Source organism: Arachis stenosperma, chromosome 8 (genome assembly GCF_014773155.1).
Source record: "Arachis stenosperma cultivar V10309 chromosome 8, arast.V10309.gnm1.PFL2, whole genome shotgun sequence".
Taxonomy (NCBI): Eukaryota; Viridiplantae; Streptophyta; class Magnoliopsida; order Fabales; family Fabaceae; genus Arachis; species Arachis stenosperma.
Window position 1 is genome coordinate 49,996,206 of NC_080384.1, and position 17,849 is coordinate 50,014,054.

The window sequence follows — 17,849 nt, forward strand, 5'->3', positions numbered from 1 at the left end:
ATCATCTTAAATTCTAAGTTACTAATATTCACTTATTAAAAGTTAAAACTTTGTTCCATGTATATTTAATTGTTAGATCTTAATGGGAGAATTCTAAATCCTATGAAAACGATTTGCATCAACATCATCATCATATGAATAGATAATGCAACCACATTTTAAGATTTAAGCTTCTACTTGTTGGTCTCACACTCTCACTCCCACACTATCATGTTCTACAAATCAATTCAATTGCAAAATAACACTAACATATAGGCACACCCTAAAGGACTGAACTCCTCTCACATTACTGGTTAATCAAAATGTGCAGTTTCAGACCCTCATGGATGCTAAGAAAATACAATAATGGATATTTCCCTGCCATATGTTTATATTTAATATTAATACAAGAAAAAATGCTTCTGCTTCTTTGTGTAGCTAAGCTGGTAAAAATAAATAAATTGTGTAAAAAGCAGTGTTCCAAATTCCAATCAACTCTTCTTGTCTTGGAATTGATCAGCTGCAAATAGCTTCCACTGCAAGTTTCCTTGATGAACCAGGACACAGATTGTTCTTGAAATTCTCTTTGGTTAGTTTTACGACGCAATCGTTTTTGTTTAGGCATGCCTGCAGCAGTGAATCATATAAGGATCAACATTGTAATGAATCAATCACAAAATCTTTTAAGAATATATCGAATGCGATGCAAAATAAGTTGCGAAAAATGCATACCTTTTCAACAACTGTGCTACTATTAGGATCATGGCAACTTCCCAAAAGGTAAGATCCACATTTTCCAGTAGGGGTTCCAAAGCTAGCAAATTTCACTGAGGATATAATTGTGTTTCCGGGGCATGTTAAACGGGCAAAAGGAGTGTTCTTGTTGATTTTATCTTCGCCCTGAGAATCAAGTCCAATAGAAGGGTAATCCTCGGCAACATTGGCACATGCGCCGGTTACTTTACGCCTAAGGAACTTAATCTTTGTTGGATCTCCGCCTTTCTCCTCGAAAATAACAAGAATGTTCCCGGATGGCTTGAACCAAGACCTTGGAACATGATACCTAAAGAGAATGATGCATACATAGTTTTTATAGTTGTGGTGAATCATGAATGCTTTCTAGTTTCTTTTCTTCACAACTTATGTTAGTATTTTCTTGGGATATATCTCATACTTGTGAAGGTTTCCACAGAACTCTTCCATCCACTTTTAGTTATGAAATCAAAGGGAAAAACAAACATAGTGCATTTAAATTTGGGGTAAATAACATCAACCTCTACCGAGATAGGGGATAATATTACACATGACATCCCTCGATTTGTCGTGTTGACATGTTCTTATCATGTTTGTACTAATCGAGGGGTGTCATGTAATATCGTTTACCACAGCGAAAGTTGGTGTAACATACCCTTGGATTTATGAACCTTACTAATGCATAAGTGTTACCATTTCTGTGTAGGCTTTCCACAATCAGTGTCACATTTGTCAGGGAGGAATTTGCCTCTGTAGTCACATTCTTGTACACAGTCTTTTTCCTCGAACTCGCTATTCCGAGACCAATATCTTCCAATTTCTTCTCCATTTAACCAAGCTAGACCCTTTCCCATATGCAACATATCCAATCCAATTGGTTCATCCCCGGACGGAGCATCCACGACGGCCTGCATGACCAAGTGATTAGAATACCAACTGAAAAACACAACATTAAATAAAAAAATGACAGTTTCCATAGTTAATGCCAAAAATAAAGAAACTTGGCTACCTTGTACCATGTTAATGCCTGCCCTTTAGGTGGTTCAGATGTGGTTGTCCAGTTCACACTACTCGACCCGTCTCCCTGGTATAACTTCAGTTGTTCTCCTTGTATTCCGATCTGGCAAAGCAAGAATATAGGAGATGTAGGACAAAAGGGCAATAGAAATTTTCATTTTTGATACCATACTCATGTTTCTACAAATGATTGATACTCGGATAATGTAAGAGCCAAAATACCTTGTAACTCCAGGCACTAGAAGACAAGTCTACTGTCCCATTGTTGAATCCCTTAATCTTTACACTTATCAGTCCTGCTCCGACGAAGTCGTAAAATGGTCCAGCAGTCTAAAACATCAGAAAATCATGGCAAGAACTCAAGTCACTTAGTGGGAATGACAACAAATCATTCTACAATAACTATTGTCTCCAAGGTAGTTAACTGTTAGTACTTATAATTAAAAACTTCAAACTAATGAAGAGTAAATTCAACAGAGCTTTTCAAATTTCTATTAACCATTTCTGCCACTGAATTCCAAGCATCAGGGTAATTAAGGAATCTCACAAGAAGCAAGCAACTCACCGGTAAGCCAACGGTCAAGCATAATAAAGCAATCTCATTCTTCCCTGCCCTCAGAGGAATAGGATTCTTGAAAAAGAATGGCGAATGTGTACCATTTCCAGTTCCGGTACCTGAAACAAGAAAATGGTTTAAACTCTGAGATTCCATTTAAATTTAATTCCAAATACCTTCATAATTATTAGATTTATCAGAGAGTAACCTTGGTACTCCTGATTCACGAATGCATGGAGAGCATGACCAGTGGAATTTATTAGAAGAACTGGTTTGCTTCCATTCTTTAGGAACTCTTCATTTTCACCAACATATATACTGCCATAAACACAAAAGTTAGCCGTAATCGACAAGGCAACTTACTTTACTAGTACATTTCAATTCATTCATACATGTCTGAGCATTTTACATTATAAATAGATGAGTGTGTGAAAAGAAGCAGCATGCGAACTATAGACAATATGATGAACATGCAAACCCACCTATGCTTTAAAAGAGAACCAAATTGGATTCATAAAATATAATGTCTTGGTAGTGATATTCATCAATTTTATTAACATGTATTGAAACCGAAACTCTCCAACATTACCAGAAGAAGAAGCAAAAGCAGATCTTATAAAACATTTAATAATAAGTTATTGACTTCCATGATTCCAACATAGTTTGGTAGAGATTCTTAGGTGTTCCGAAAACAACTCAGTACCCTTACTCCTATCAGTACCTTGTTGTGTGCCACAGATAATCAGTGGTATCTTTGGTGGTATTTATAAGGTCGACAAAACCAGTTTTAACGAAGTCTGCCTCCCCCCAGATCCCTGCATTCTCCTTCAATACATCCCATTTGAAAGTCACTGCACCTTTATTTGATTGCTGCAAATTCTCATCAATCATCGAAACTACGTGTGTCTGAGTAGAAACCTGTTGAAGATTTCATGGCTAAGTGTGCAGAATAGAAAAGGAAATACATAATAAGATCAATACATAAAAAATCTTTTACATTATTCTATTTCAGTCATATTGGCATACATATACACCAAGGTTTTAAGGAAAGATAATCATAAGATTGATATAATGTGTCTCAATGTATGCAGGATTCTATTATCATTGATGAACTTGCAAAATGTTCTACTTTTAAGGACACTTCTGAAAACATCACTGAAACTATGAGCGATGCATCAACTCTGAACTGAGTTCTTTATGTAGAAGAACACAGAGACAAAACAAGGCTACTTCGTCAAGGAATGATGTCGGTGGGATGAAGGAACAGAAATAACATACCTTTGCCGTGTTAAAGACTACATTCTTGCAATCAGGAAGGATGCTAACCGACCACGCCGGCAGGTGATATGACATATTGCGAAACTCCACCATCCTATCATTTTTGTCGTCAATGTTTGCAATAAAGGCAGCACATGCTCCTGATTCATCGGTATAGACATCGGCCTAGTACAGTGGTAACCACATAATGGCTTATAATTCCATATGAATACACTATTAAGTACCATCAAAATCAAATACAACATGGAAGAAGGAATGTGAGAGCAAAAACAAATAAGCAAAGAAATGCAACCTCAGATTATGATTAAATCATTTGAATAAGCAAATGAAGACAGAAAATAATGGCCATGGTAAAAGATCCTCTATAGTTCTCCTTTCTTTTCACCTTCATTATTGATCGTTTACTCGAAAACATAACTAAGTGTAAATGCTTAAAGGAAGGGAAGTACCTCCACAGAAGGACCAAGGGTGATATTAACTGCTTTGCCATTAAGCAATACAGGCTCACATAACTTGATAGCTCTGTGAAGCTCCTTAAGATGTCCCCATTTCGGGAATCTAGGTAACCCTGCAAAAATATGATAAGCTTACAAAATTAACAACTTTAGCATTGATTGTTAGGACATCTAACACAATAAGGAGACTTAAGCATACACTGTTTATTTGGAGAATTCCAATATATATATATATATATATATATATTTTTCTTTTGAGAAGCTTATCCAAACAACCTTACACAAACTTCAAAATTTCGATGACTTACCGTACTCATCTATAGGGGCATCGTAGTCATAACTTGTAGTAATGAATGGACCACCTGCTGTGCGCCCAAAATTTGTTCCTCCATGATACTAGTAAACATGATTGAGATAAATAAAACCAATATTAGAGAAAAATAAAGTATATGGCATAGCATTTAGATGCAAGATATTTTAATGGTAATACCATGTAGTAGTTTTGCACACTTCCACCTTTCTGGAAGAAACGAGCAACTGCATATGCCACATCTTCAGCTGGCCGGTGAGGATTTCTTCCACCAAAAGTTTTGAACCTTAAATTAGTAGAAGACCACAACACAGGTCATTAAACATGAAATACTTTCCCCTTTTGCAAGATCAAAAGAAAGTTATAAATGTATGCACAACTTTAACTCTTCTAACTCAAGATAAAATATGGCTAAAAGAAAAATATCCTCACAGTTTTGTTCTAAATAAATTCTACAGGCAACATAATCAAAGTTGAAAATGACCATGAATCGTCTCATCTTTAGCAGAAGATGATAACTTAAAATCCATGAAGTATTATTTATATAATAATTAACTGAAAATTTTGGCATATTAGTAGCTGCACTAATTCTCACTTTGATTTGATACATAATTGTCAAAAATAAAAAATTTGTACATCTGAATTTACTCAATAAATAAATTACTCATGATAAATACATGTCACTATGACATGGTAAAATGTACAACTTTTATGCAAAAACATGAATAATGGACTACAAGGAGCAAGTTAAAAATGGATCCAGCATACCATCCAGGCCAGTTCTCGGTCCAAATTTTTGGCCTATTTGGAGAAGTAGGTTTAAATTGGTCACAATAGAATGAGTTACAGGTATCTATCTGCAAAAGAATTGTGAACAGTCAGTGTATCACTTAAATGTGACTAGCACTATAGAAATACAAAAGAAAATAAAACTTGTATTCATATAAATAACAAAAATCTAACAATTGTGCAGTACAAGAAAGCTGAATTGCATCGGCTGCGACATATTGATTCAAGATAACGTATATTATATAGTGTCGCGTTTATTATTTATGATTGGTAACTTTGAATGTCTTCTTGCAACAAGCAACATGAATCCAGGTTGATTTTACAAATTTATAGTCATACCACAGGATCTGGAGCATCCCATTGCTGGCACATTATCCACGGGACACCGGTATTCTGAGCAACAGCCATCTTTGCAGCCCACATTGCATACTTCTTACCGTCCTCCTTATAAAAATTTTCATAGTATCCGTACTCATTTTCTATCTGCAATATTGTGAAGATTCTAAATTGAGTCATTGGATTATATATGTCCACAGTAGAATACAAATCATTGAAACAAATCAAAGTGTTTATGGCTATACTTGCCTGGGATAAGATGATAGGACCCCCTTGCGATGCGAAAAGCTTCTCTTGTTTCATAAGATTTACTATGTATGTTGTAAAGTTCTGCATATGAGACTAAACCCCAAGAAAAAGCTAACTATGTTAAAGAGATCACAATTTTTTTTTGGTGCTACAATTAAATAAATGAAACTGAATTTTGAGTTACGATTGAAGGTCATTCTCACATACCATAAAAGGCTGATTGTATGTCCGGAACACCGTGCCCGGAATATAATGCAACCATACCGGTACACCACTGTAAAATACAGCTTTTGTTTACTTCCATTTTTCATATTGCTACAAAACAATCATAGTGAAAAATAGTAGTTACTTACCCGTAATTCCATTCCGCTGCAACAAACGGGCCTATTCGAAGAATCAAGTACATTCCAGCCTGCTGGACAATCTTCACAAACTTGACTAGATCGAATCGTCCTCCAAAGTAATACTAACATTTCATCATAAGAGAGGAGAAAAGAAAGTCTCAAATTTTCTTCAATCTCAGTATAAGCTATAGGACTCTTTAAGAGTATGTTGCAGCTAACAATCAAGGTTATCAAACTCTCGAGTTAACTAACTTGTAAACTTCTACAGATACACCAGTTTAACTGTTTCAATCACCAGTCAGATTTACGAGTCGAGTTCTATGATGATTCAAGTTTGCTTAACCTCATCGAGTTCACCGAGTTTGATAACCATGCTAACAAGTAATAATGCATCTAACTATCTAAGTTACTTCATCATCTTACTCACATTGCCTGGAGAAAGCTCATGACCGTTCCAGAAAACATAGGTTTCTATGACATCTATCCCTCCTTCCTTAGCTGTTTGAACAAGACTTGGCCACATCTGCCACAATCACAGTATGTCACATACACAAAGTACTGAAATTACTCATCACAAGTTCAAAAAAAGAAAAAAAAATGCTGAACCATATATAATAACAAACAGAGTTCAATTCAACTACAGATCAATAAACACTGAGTGTGCATAAACTGACATTGAAAGACACTCTAAAAAGCTGCATTCATATTAGTTCCCTCCGAATTCTAGCAAATAAGCAAAAGTAGTAACTAACATAAGATCCCTTTACAATAACCCAAAAAATAAATAAATAAATAAATAAAAGAAAAAACCCACAAAGCTTATTCCTTGAAGAATGTGGTTTTGACTATAAAAAAGGATTTTTTTTTTAACATAGAAAAATAAAAAGTTTTCACTCTCCAATTTAGAGTTAGAATGTTGAATCAAAAAGCAAAGTTAGAAACTTTAGAGTTAGAATGTTGAATGTGTGAGTTACTGACAGCGGGAACACTTCTGGGGTAGTGAATGGAAGCAGAGAGAAGAAGCTTCCTTTGGCCATCAATGATGAGGGAGCGACCATCGTAGCTGACATTGGAACCCAAAGCAAGAAATGTGAATGAACAAAGCAGACAGAGAAAGAAACAAAGCTTCATTTTTTATTGTTTGAGATGTTGAAGAAGATATTATTGAAGATTTGGTGCAGAGTTTGAGTGTTCTTTAATAGAAGAAGAAGAAGAAAGAAGAAGAAGAGAGCAGAAGCAAGTTGATCAAGGTGTTACACTGTTAGTTAATTGAATTGTTAAGGTGGTTCAACAATAATTAACGCAAAATCAAAATCAAAATAAAACTTCTTAGTGAAGAAGAAAATATACAAATTTGAGTGGATATACAATTAAGATTTTAATTTTAATACACTTGAAAAGAAGATTTTGAATATTATTTCTGGATTATTTTTTTATAGAAAATGATTAAATAAAGAATATAAAGATTATTTACAACCTAATTAAGGAAAGAAAATAATAAGTAATAAAAGCTATTCAAAATAAATCTGTACTAAATATGTCTTAATATAAACAAATCATATTAATACCAAATTTATTCTAACATGGTGAATGTATATCTATCATTCCTAATTTGTAAATAAAGTCTTTGAAGTGCTATGTGAGAAATCTTTTAGGATATATGTGGTTCAAGTATTACTTTGTTACAAACATTCCATTTCTATAGGAATTAAAGATATCCAAGGGGAAGATGGGAATTGAAATGATGGTATTTCAATTTCCTGGAATCAAACTTGCTTAAGAATAGCTTTTCAAACTTTGAACCAAACATGAGAATATGATATTCCCATATTAAAATTCCTAGGAATTATTTATAATTTCTCCAACCACACACACCCTTAGTGAACATATCTGCCAATTGGAGTCTTAAAGGAATGTACTTAGTGGCTATAAGACCATTGTCCAATTTCTCCTTAATGAAATATCGGTCTATTTCTATATGCTTTGTTCGGTCATGTTGAACTAGATTGTGTGCAATATTAATGGCAGACTTATTATCACAAACCAGTTCTATAGGAGCTTCATACTTTACTTTGGGGTCATCGAGTATGATCTTCATCCATAATAATTCGCAAATTTCTTGGGCCATGGCTCTAAATTCCGCCTCTGCACTTGATTTTGTAACTACATTTTGCTTCTTACTCCTCCATGTCACCAAGTTTCTACCTAAGAACATGCAATATCCTGAGGTGGATCTCCTATCAATAATTGTTCCTGTGTAGTCAGCATCAGTATCAACTTTCATGGATAAAATCCATTCCTTTTTGAATAGCAATCCTTTCCCTGGAGAAGCTTTCAAGTACTGAATAATCCTGTTTACAGCCTGCAAATGTCTCTCTCTTGGATCATGCATGAATTGACTAACCACACTAACTGCAAAGGCTATGTCAAGCCTGGTGTGTGATAAGTAGATGAGTTTTTCCACAAGCCTCTGGTACTGTGTTTTCTCCACTTTTGAGCTTTTCTCATCATTTCCAATTCTATGATTTTGCTCTATGGGCACTCCAGTGATCTTACAATCCAACTTACCAATCTCTTTGAGGAGATCTAGGATATATTTTCTTTGGAAAATAAAGATGCCTTGTCTAGAGTAAGCAACCTCTATCCCATGGAAGTACTTTAGCTTGCCAAGATCCTTCATCTCAAACTGAATGGCTAACTTTTTTTTTAAAGTCTGTTTTTCTAACTCATCATCATCTGCAATAATCATATCATCTATATAGACCAAGAGTAGAGTGAGTTTGCCTTCCTGTGAATGTTTTATAAACAGAGTATGATCACTTTGGTTTTGTTGATACCCTAAAGATATCATATCTTGAATAAATCTTCCAAACCAAGCACGAGGTGGCTGTTTAAGACCATACAAAGCCTTTTTTAGTCTGCACACCTTATTTCCTTCACTAGTGATACCATATCCTGATGGAATCTTCATGTACACTTCTTCTTCCAGGCTTTCATGCAAGAAGGCATTTTTAACATCAAATTGATGCATCTCCTAACCTAAGTGTGTTGCTAAGGAGAGGATAATCCTGACGGTATTCATTTTTGTCACCGGAGCAAATGTGTCCTCGTAATCGATCCTATAGGTTTGGGTATATCCTTTTGCAACCAACCTTGCTTTATACCTGTCCAGTGTGCCATTAGATTGATATTTAACTGTGTATATCCACCTACAACCCACTGCTTTCTTGTCCGTTGGTCTTTCTACAATCTCCCAAGTCTCGTTCCTTTCTAATGCACCCATTTCTTCATTCATAGCTCAAACCCAGTTACCATCTTTTAAGGCTTCTTGTACTGATGTAAGGATTCTGACAGAATCAATAGCTGAAAGGAAATTCTGATGCTGTACAGAAATATTTTTAGTGGACACAAATTTAAAAATAGGATATTTGGCACAAGATCTTTTTTCTTTTCTCATGGCAATAGGTAAATCATCTAGGTTAGTTGCACAAGTGGTATTTAAGGTGTCAAGAGTCTCAAGAGTATGAGGTCTTACGTCCGGTTCAGACGAATAAAGTTGCTGTTTGACCAGGACGGGTTCTCGTTGCCTTCATTGATATTGTTTTCCAAAAAATCTGTCCTCACTATTCTCCTCATTATTCTTTTCTAGTAGTGATGCTGATTCAGGGTCTTTGTTATCCTCCGAAAAAGTGAAATTCAGCAACAAGGGAAAAGGTGACGACTCAAAGAACTCAGCTTCTGGAATACTCTCCCCCTAAAATTGAGAACTAGGAAAGGACTCTGACTCATGAAATGTGACATCCTTGGGGATATAGAATTTACGATTTTGAGGATGATAGCATTTATATCCCTTTTTGATTGAAGCATAACCTATAAAGACACATTTGATTGCCCGAGGATCTAACTTACCTCGATGAGAACTATGAATATGAACAAAAATAGGACAGCCAAAGATACAACTTTAAAGACTACTCATAATAGGGATGGAGGGGTAAATTTTGGTCAGAAATCGAACAGGGCTAACACCGTTTAGGACCCGAAATGGTAATCTATTAATCAAATAAGTGGCCGTTAGGACAACTTTCCCCCAATAAGACTTAGGAACAGACGTTTGGAAGAGTAATGCTCGAGTAACCTCAAGAAGATGACGATTTTTTCTTTCTACCACTCCATTCTGTTGAGGGGTGTCTACACTGGTCAATTCATGAATAACTCCATTATCCTTAAGAAACTTAAAAAAGTTTTAGTTCACATATTCTCTGCCATTATCAGAATGTAATCTCTTAATCAGGCTTTCAAATTGTGCTCGAACCATTTGGTAAAAATTTTTAAACAAGTGGAAAATTTCATACTTATCTTTCATGAAAAAGATCCAGGTAACTCGAGTACGATCATCAATAAAAGAAACAAACCACTTTGCACCAGAAATATTACTAATAGCTGAAGGTTCCCATACATCAGAATGAACAAGATCAAAAGGTTTAGAATTTTTATTATTACTAGGAGGAAAAGTAGTCCGATGATATTTAGCTAATTGACAAACATCACATTAAAATGACTCGACAGACATTTTTGTAAATAAAAAAGGAAATAAAGACTTTAGGGTACTAAATGGAGGATGACCAAGATGTTTATGCTGAAGCCATATCTGAGAGTTTTTCCAGAACGGTATGTTTGTCTGATGATTTGAATTAAGTGTCTTTTGTGTGGTACTCTTTTCATGCGGTAAGTAGTATAACCCATCATGCTCTTTAGCATTTCCAATCGTCCTCCCCGTGGCAAGATTCTGAAATACACAATGAGTATGAAAAAATGTTGCAGCACAATTTAAGTCTTTGGTAACCTTATGAATAGACAAAAGATTAGTAGATAATTTTGGAACATGAAGCACATTTTTTAAATAGATAGAAGGTTGAAGGTGGATGTTACCATATCTAGTAATAGGAATATGGGAACCGTTAGCAATAGTGATTTATTACTGACCAGATGATTAGTGTAAGATGAAAAAGAAAGGAAATGAGGTGTCATATAATCTGTAGCACCAAAGTCTACAATCCAGGTACTTTCAGTGATAGGAGCATTAAAGGATAAGAAGCTAGAACTCTTACCAGTCATGGTTAAAGCACAAGGGCTAGATGTCTTACTAAGTGAGTCCATAAGACCACGTAAACGGTCTAATTCTTCTTTGCTAAGGGTTGTGGCCTCCTTTGCAGCTTGTGAGATAGTTGGGTCTTCCACACTTTCAGAGTCAAACAATGTGTGGTTAGCACGTCTTTGTATGGCACCTTTGAATCCTCCAATACGTTCGAAGACCTTCTCCTTTCTATGAAGTCTAAAACATGTGTCCTTAGTATGACCTGTTTTTCTACAATAACTGTACCAGCGATCATCACGGTGAGCCTTTGAGGGAGAATTTTCATATGAAAGATATGGATCTTTTAAAGGACCTTTGCCGGTGACTAGAGCTGAATCATCAACAGAATTTCCTCATTCCAACATGACTGACCTCCGAATTTCTTCCCCTTGTACAATATGAAAAACTTTTGAGAGAGAAGGAATGTTTTCTTTGCTCAAAATTTGAAGCCGAATTGGATCAAATTTAGAGTGCAAGCTAGACAAAAATTTAAATATACGTATCCTTTCAATAAATTGTGTCAATGTAGTAGAATCATGTATGTACTGTATAGTCAAATTTCGATATTGATCTAATTCGACCCACAAACTATTCAGCGTCCCATAGTAGTCTATTATGGAGAGGCTCCCTTGCTTGGTATTGAAGATCTTGTTTTATATTTCATAATATGCTGCAGTATCCTTCTTCATTGAGTATGTTTGACTTAGATTATTCCAAATCTCCTTAGAAAATAGGGAATAACATATAATTACGGCTAATTTCTGGTGTCATAGAATGCCATAACCAGGTCATGATAAGAGCATCCTCATCATCCCATGCTTCATATTTGGGGTCTATCGTGGCTGGAGGATTCCCTTTTAGATGATTTAATTTTTTTTGCCCCTTGAAGGTAGTGCGAACCAGTTGAGACTTTGGAGGTAGTTGCGTCCATCAAAACTATACGACCCTTGTAACACTGGTAGATCATTGGGGCTGACGAGAGACGCAGTCTTATATTCTGTCATTGGTAAGAATCGGCAGCAATCAAAAGAGATCATGTGCGGAGTGGCCGATGGCAACGAAATCTCCTAGGCTTTGTAGATCGACAAATCCTGCTTCTGATGGTGGTGGTCTCGTTCAGAAACTCGCCGGAAAAAAAATTCCGGTGGCGGCGTGCGGCAGCGGCAGGGCACCGAAACAGGTATAGTTGCAACAATGAAGGCTACCTGAAAAAATGTTGAAAAAATGCGGAAACAGAACCCCCAGAATTGGGAGCTCTGATGCCAACATGAAAAAAAGATTTTGAATATTATTCCTGAATTATTTTTTCAGAGAGTGATTACATACAGAATATAAAAATTATTTACAACCTAATTAAGGAAAGAAAATAACAGGTAATAAAAGCTATTCAAAATAAATCTGCACCAAATCTATCTTAATATAAATAAATCTGTACTAATACCAAATCTATCCTAATAAAAACAAATTTGTACTAATTATAAAATAATTACAACAAATACACTGATAAATAAAATATTTTATACAGTCGTATAATTATATTCATTTTTTTGAATAATTATTCATGAGTCAATATAAAATATAATTATTTTTACTGATACGACGTTACGCAATTAAATGCATATATAAACTACTTTATATTAATTGTAGTATTACACATCAAAATTAAATTCATACCGTTAATATTATTATTTTAAAATAAGTCACATTATTATATAAAAAAAATAAAAATAATATTACTTAAATATAATATGAATCTTGCTAGTATAAAAAGTAAAGCCTCATTACAAATTATTAAAAGAATAAAATTTGTGTTATCATTTTCTTAAGAAATAATCTTAAATCATTTTTCAAATAAATTCCTATTTCATATTGTATAAGCATAAAACATATATTAAAACATAATATAAATTAAATAATAAAAAAAATAAGCCATCAACTTTTTAATTTAAAAATAAATAAATTTTTTAATTAATTAAAAATATAAAATTAATTTATTTTTTAAAACACAACATATTTAAATTCTTCCATTCAAAATATAAAAAGATAAATAATTTTTTATAAAAATTTTAACGTCTCACATGAACGACGTTTTTATAGTTTTAATTAATTAATAACTTATTTATTTTCCAATTAAAAAATTAAAACTTATTTATCATTTTTTTATTAATTAATTTGAGTATGAAAGAGTTAACTAATTAACTAAGTTCATTAGTCATTACTCATTAGCTCAAGGTAAGCTATGTTGGTCGGTTCGATTTGGTTTAATTTGGTTCGGTTTAGTTCGGTTCGGTTCGATTTGATTGGGTTGAAATTAATATTTCCAATTTGAGCCACCGAACTGGAAAGTGGGCAGTGTTGTTTCCCACCAGACAGATATTGCCAGTTTGTATACAACTACGCTCTGCGCACCAAGATTTTTCATTTTGTGGATAAATATACCAAATAAATATATTTAAAAAATTAATGTCACTTTAGTAATTTTAGGTTATTTATAATTGTTGTATATCTATATTATTAGTCACCAAAAAAAAATATATCTGTATTATTAATACAACATATTGTGCTGTGCCTAAAAATACAAGAGTATGCACAACAAAAGATTAAGAAATAAAGTAATTATATTATAAATTCATTATTAGGTAAAGTATTTTGATATTTTTTTTATTAATAAGTGATAAATATTGTTAAAAGTAATAAATATTGAAGAAAAAATTGGCATTGCAATTAATATTAAAAAATATCGTTACTAATGATTCAGTCATTCTAGCATATGTCATCTTATTTTTAATACTAAAATACATAAATTATTTCAATCTCAATTATTTGTTATTGTATTAGGATGAGAAATTTTTAAGAGTCAGTAATTTTTAATATTTTTTATTATTATTTAGTTAATATAAATATTAAATTATTTTTAATTAATAAATTTTAAAAATATAAATATAAATTATATATTTTTTATATATAAAATGTCTATAAATATAAATATAAATTATTATTAATTAAATATTAAATAAAAATAATAATATTTACTAATAATATAATATTATTTTTTTTAAAATTTCATAAATAGAGAAAACGAAATAAATTTTATATCGAAAATGTAAATGTAAATTTATCTTTTTACTCAACACAAATCTTCAAGATCCAAAAATAAATTTGAGTTAGTTAAATAATTAGTTTATTTATTTACTTAAATAAATATTAAAATTTAAATTATATTTTATATATATAAATATATAATAAATAATTGATAAATAACAAATTTTTAAATAAAATATAAATTAATAATAAATTAGTCTCTGATACATCATAATGAAAAGACACGGCAGACGGCTAAAAAAATCTTCAAGAACCGACATTGAATTTTACTTATTTATTATTTGTTTGTATGTTTGATATTCTTAAAAGCTTAAGACATACAGCGTGCGTGTAAGCATGCGCCTCAGTCTCAAATCTCAAAAATTGATTAGATTTAGATTTTAGTACTCCAAATCTATTTGGGACCAAATCCCAAACTTAAATTGACTAGTGTCTGCACTTTGCATGGAGGCACTCAATGTGGGGTCATAACATTATTTTATGACGGATCTAATCTTGTATATCTATGTTTTTCAACAGCCTAACTATTGTTTTGCCATTCCAATCCCACCCACGTTCTTCTTTTAATACATAGTTTGTTTGTTTGTTGAATAAATGACCATTTGTACCCATGAGAGATGAAAACGCTGATATTCGTATCTATGATAGCTCGAAACTAGACTTGTACCCATGAGAGATGCGGTTCGTGTGACAAAAGTGACCCGCCTTGGTTCTGAGCTTGGTTCGTGGCTTTCCGAACCTACGTGGCACTTCCACCCCCCAAAAGTCTTTCTGACGTGGAATTGAACGTTGTTAATCAAAAGGGATAGGCTGAACTCACGAAATGAAAACCCTAGGTAGCTTCACCCCTCCCCAATACAAACCAGGATCCAGAGAATCGAAGCTTGTTGGATGTCAATGAGTGTGACGTTGAATCTCAATCGAAGCTTGGTTCGTACCTCCCTCAATGTCTTTCCGCAGATTTACCCCTGCTCCAAGTGATGGCAGTGGCAGTTCTTCGTCAAGTTCGAAGAAGAAGAAGGTGAAGAAGCTGGATGGCAGATGCTTCTGTGGAAGAGAGTTTGCGTTGATGGAGTCTGGCACCGTTACGAACCCTAATCGATGGTTCATCAGATGTCCTCTATGGGCGGTAAGGGCAGATGCTGTTGGAGTCCAGGTGAGAAAGTTTTGTTTGCATTTAAGTTGACGAATCGGTGCATTTGTGTTGTTTTGGCAGACAAGAGACTGCAAATACTTTGTATGGGTTGATGAAATCGAAGAAGGATGGGAGGGCATAGCAAGATGTTTGGCCAGAAGACAGTCAGGTAGTTCTTATCCAAGGTATGATGATGGGCTCATTGTCACTGAAGGTGGGGAAAATCACCAAGCATCATCAATCCTGGCGAGAGGGATAGAGAAACTTAGGGTTGAAATTAGGGGTGAAATTAGGGGTATTAGAGTGTTGCTTGTATGGATAGCGTTGGCTGTTGCATTTTGTTTGATCTTTCTGCTGTATTTCTTTCTGAAAATGTAAAATTTGTATGGAATTAGGGTCTTTGTAAATCATGAGAGTATGAATGTGTTTCCTATTTTTGACATAGACAGTTTGATTCTGTTGCTGCTCTGTTACTTCTATATGAGAACTGTTATTGGTACTCAGTTGGATATATATGCACATGCAAGTATATTTTCTACTTAAAGAATCAGAATTAAACTCAATATGTGACATAGAGACCTGATGGTTGTGGGGATGAAGTATAAAACCATGAAAGCTAGCTCAAAAAGTGGACTGACCATGATATAAACCAAAAAACATAGTTAAATAGAGCAAGAGTAGCATGTCACAGGCAGAACAACCAAAACATGAATGCTGCCTACTCCAACATAGTGTAATAAACCAACCAGTGGTTCAAAAATTAGTATATGAGTAATGGCAATTACATCAGAATAGCCAAAAAACATAAGCAACACAGTCTATGACATTGGTGTTGAGTTACTGCTCCCGCTGGAAATTCCATTTTTTGCTCCGCTTGATGCACCTCTCCTGCCTCGACCTCTTCCTTCACCCCTGCCTCTAACATGTATGCCTCTAGTTCTAGAAATACCGTCCACATCCATTGTAGGCATGAACTGCACAAACCTTGTGGTTGTCCCTGCACTAGCACCCTGCAGTGGATTTGGGGTTGTTTGAGAGTTGTGTGTGGAAGGGGTTGTGGTTGGATTCTTCGGAGATGGTGCAGAAGCTTGTGTGGTATGTGCAGAAGGGGGTGGTCGCTTGACACTTCTCCTTTTATGTTGTTTCTTGGTTGCTCCAGTGGTTGTTGCATCATGGGGTTGTGTGGCTGGTGGTTGTGGCATCGGAGGTGGAGGCTGGATTGGAAAGAACAACCAGTTTACCAAGATGGCTCGTTAAACAAATGTAATTAACGAACTGAATCAAGTAACTAACTAACCTGTGAAGTCTGGGCTGCTGTTGAACCGTTTCCCACCTCAGTTGCTGCTGCTTCAGCCTCAGCAGCTTCTAATGTCTCCTCATAGTACATTTCAGCCAGCATATCTTCATCCTCATCACTTGCAGGGACTTGTGGGGCAGCACTCCCTTCACCCATTGCTTCCTTTCTCTTCTTACAGCTTCGCTTGTTATGACCAGGCTACACATGAACTTAAACAATGAATTAAACAACGAATTATAGTAAACATGAACTTAAACAACGAATTATAGTACACTGCACACACCTGGAGGCAGTATTTTCACACGATGGTGGCAATCCTCCTCTTAGTTCTATAAGGATCACTCTTATCCTTAGGGGCATCATTTCTTTTGTCTCTTTTCATTGAAGGTCTTCCGATTAGCTTCTTGTACCTGGGTGGCAGAATTGGTAGGGTGTCGATATGCTCCCAGAACTCTTGGCTTGGAACTGGGCGCATTGAAGTCTGATATGCAGCATTATAAGCACCCATAGTTAGCCAGTTATGTGCATACTCTTCAGGTCTTCTATTCTGGTAAGCTAGAGCAGCGCATGCATGTCTACAAGGTAGCCCAGTCAACTGCCACAGTCTACAACTACATGTACCTTTGCCCAAGTCTACGCTGACCTTCATGGGAAGACATTGGATTTCATAAACATTTCCCGCGTCATCTCCGGTTGGAAGGGGTCTCCATTTGTTGCTCTCTCTCTTTTCCCTTTTGATTAACAACGTTCAATTCCACGTCAGAAAGACTTTTGGGGGGTGGAAGTGCCACGTAGGTTCGGAAAGCCACGAACCAAGCTCAGAACCAAGGCGGATCACTTTTGTCACACGGACCGCATCTCTCATGGGTACAAGTCTAGTTTCGAGCTATCATGGGTACGAATGTCAGCGTTTTCATCTCTCATGGGTACAAATGGTCATTTATTCTTTGTTTGCTCTTTAATTAAATTAAAAGCCTTTTATATTATGTGTGCATACATAAATGATGAATACATCAATTATCATTTAGAATTTCTTAATGTGTCTAAGCAATACGTATAAAAGTGTGATTCATTAATATATTTTTTGGTTGTTGATAGCATTTCTTAATTCAAAA

General features: G+C 34.8%; 1 protein-coding gene across 1 annotated transcript; it reads right to left on the reverse strand.

Moving 5' to 3' along the window:
* Positions 1-158: 158 nt before the first annotated feature.
* Positions 159-7,311, reverse strand: LOC130945059 (beta-galactosidase 10). Its single transcript, XM_057873717.1, has 19 exons — positions 7,045-7,311; positions 6,494-6,589; positions 6,076-6,188; positions 5,930-5,996; positions 5,723-5,815; positions 5,477-5,620; positions 5,117-5,205; positions 4,529-4,634; positions 4,347-4,434; positions 4,033-4,151; positions 3,584-3,748; positions 3,027-3,223; positions 2,514-2,623; positions 2,315-2,424; positions 1,972-2,079; positions 1,742-1,852; positions 1,426-1,640; positions 712-1,042; positions 159-606 (listed from the first exon to the last, which is right to left on the reverse strand). The coding sequence occupies exons 1-19, from the start codon at positions 7,195-7,197 to the stop codon at positions 496-498; spliced, it is 2,526 nt and encodes an 841-aa protein (XP_057729700.1). The 5' UTR covers positions 7,198-7,311; the 3' UTR covers positions 159-495.
* Between the last annotated feature and the right edge of the window lie 10,538 nt (positions 7,312-17,849).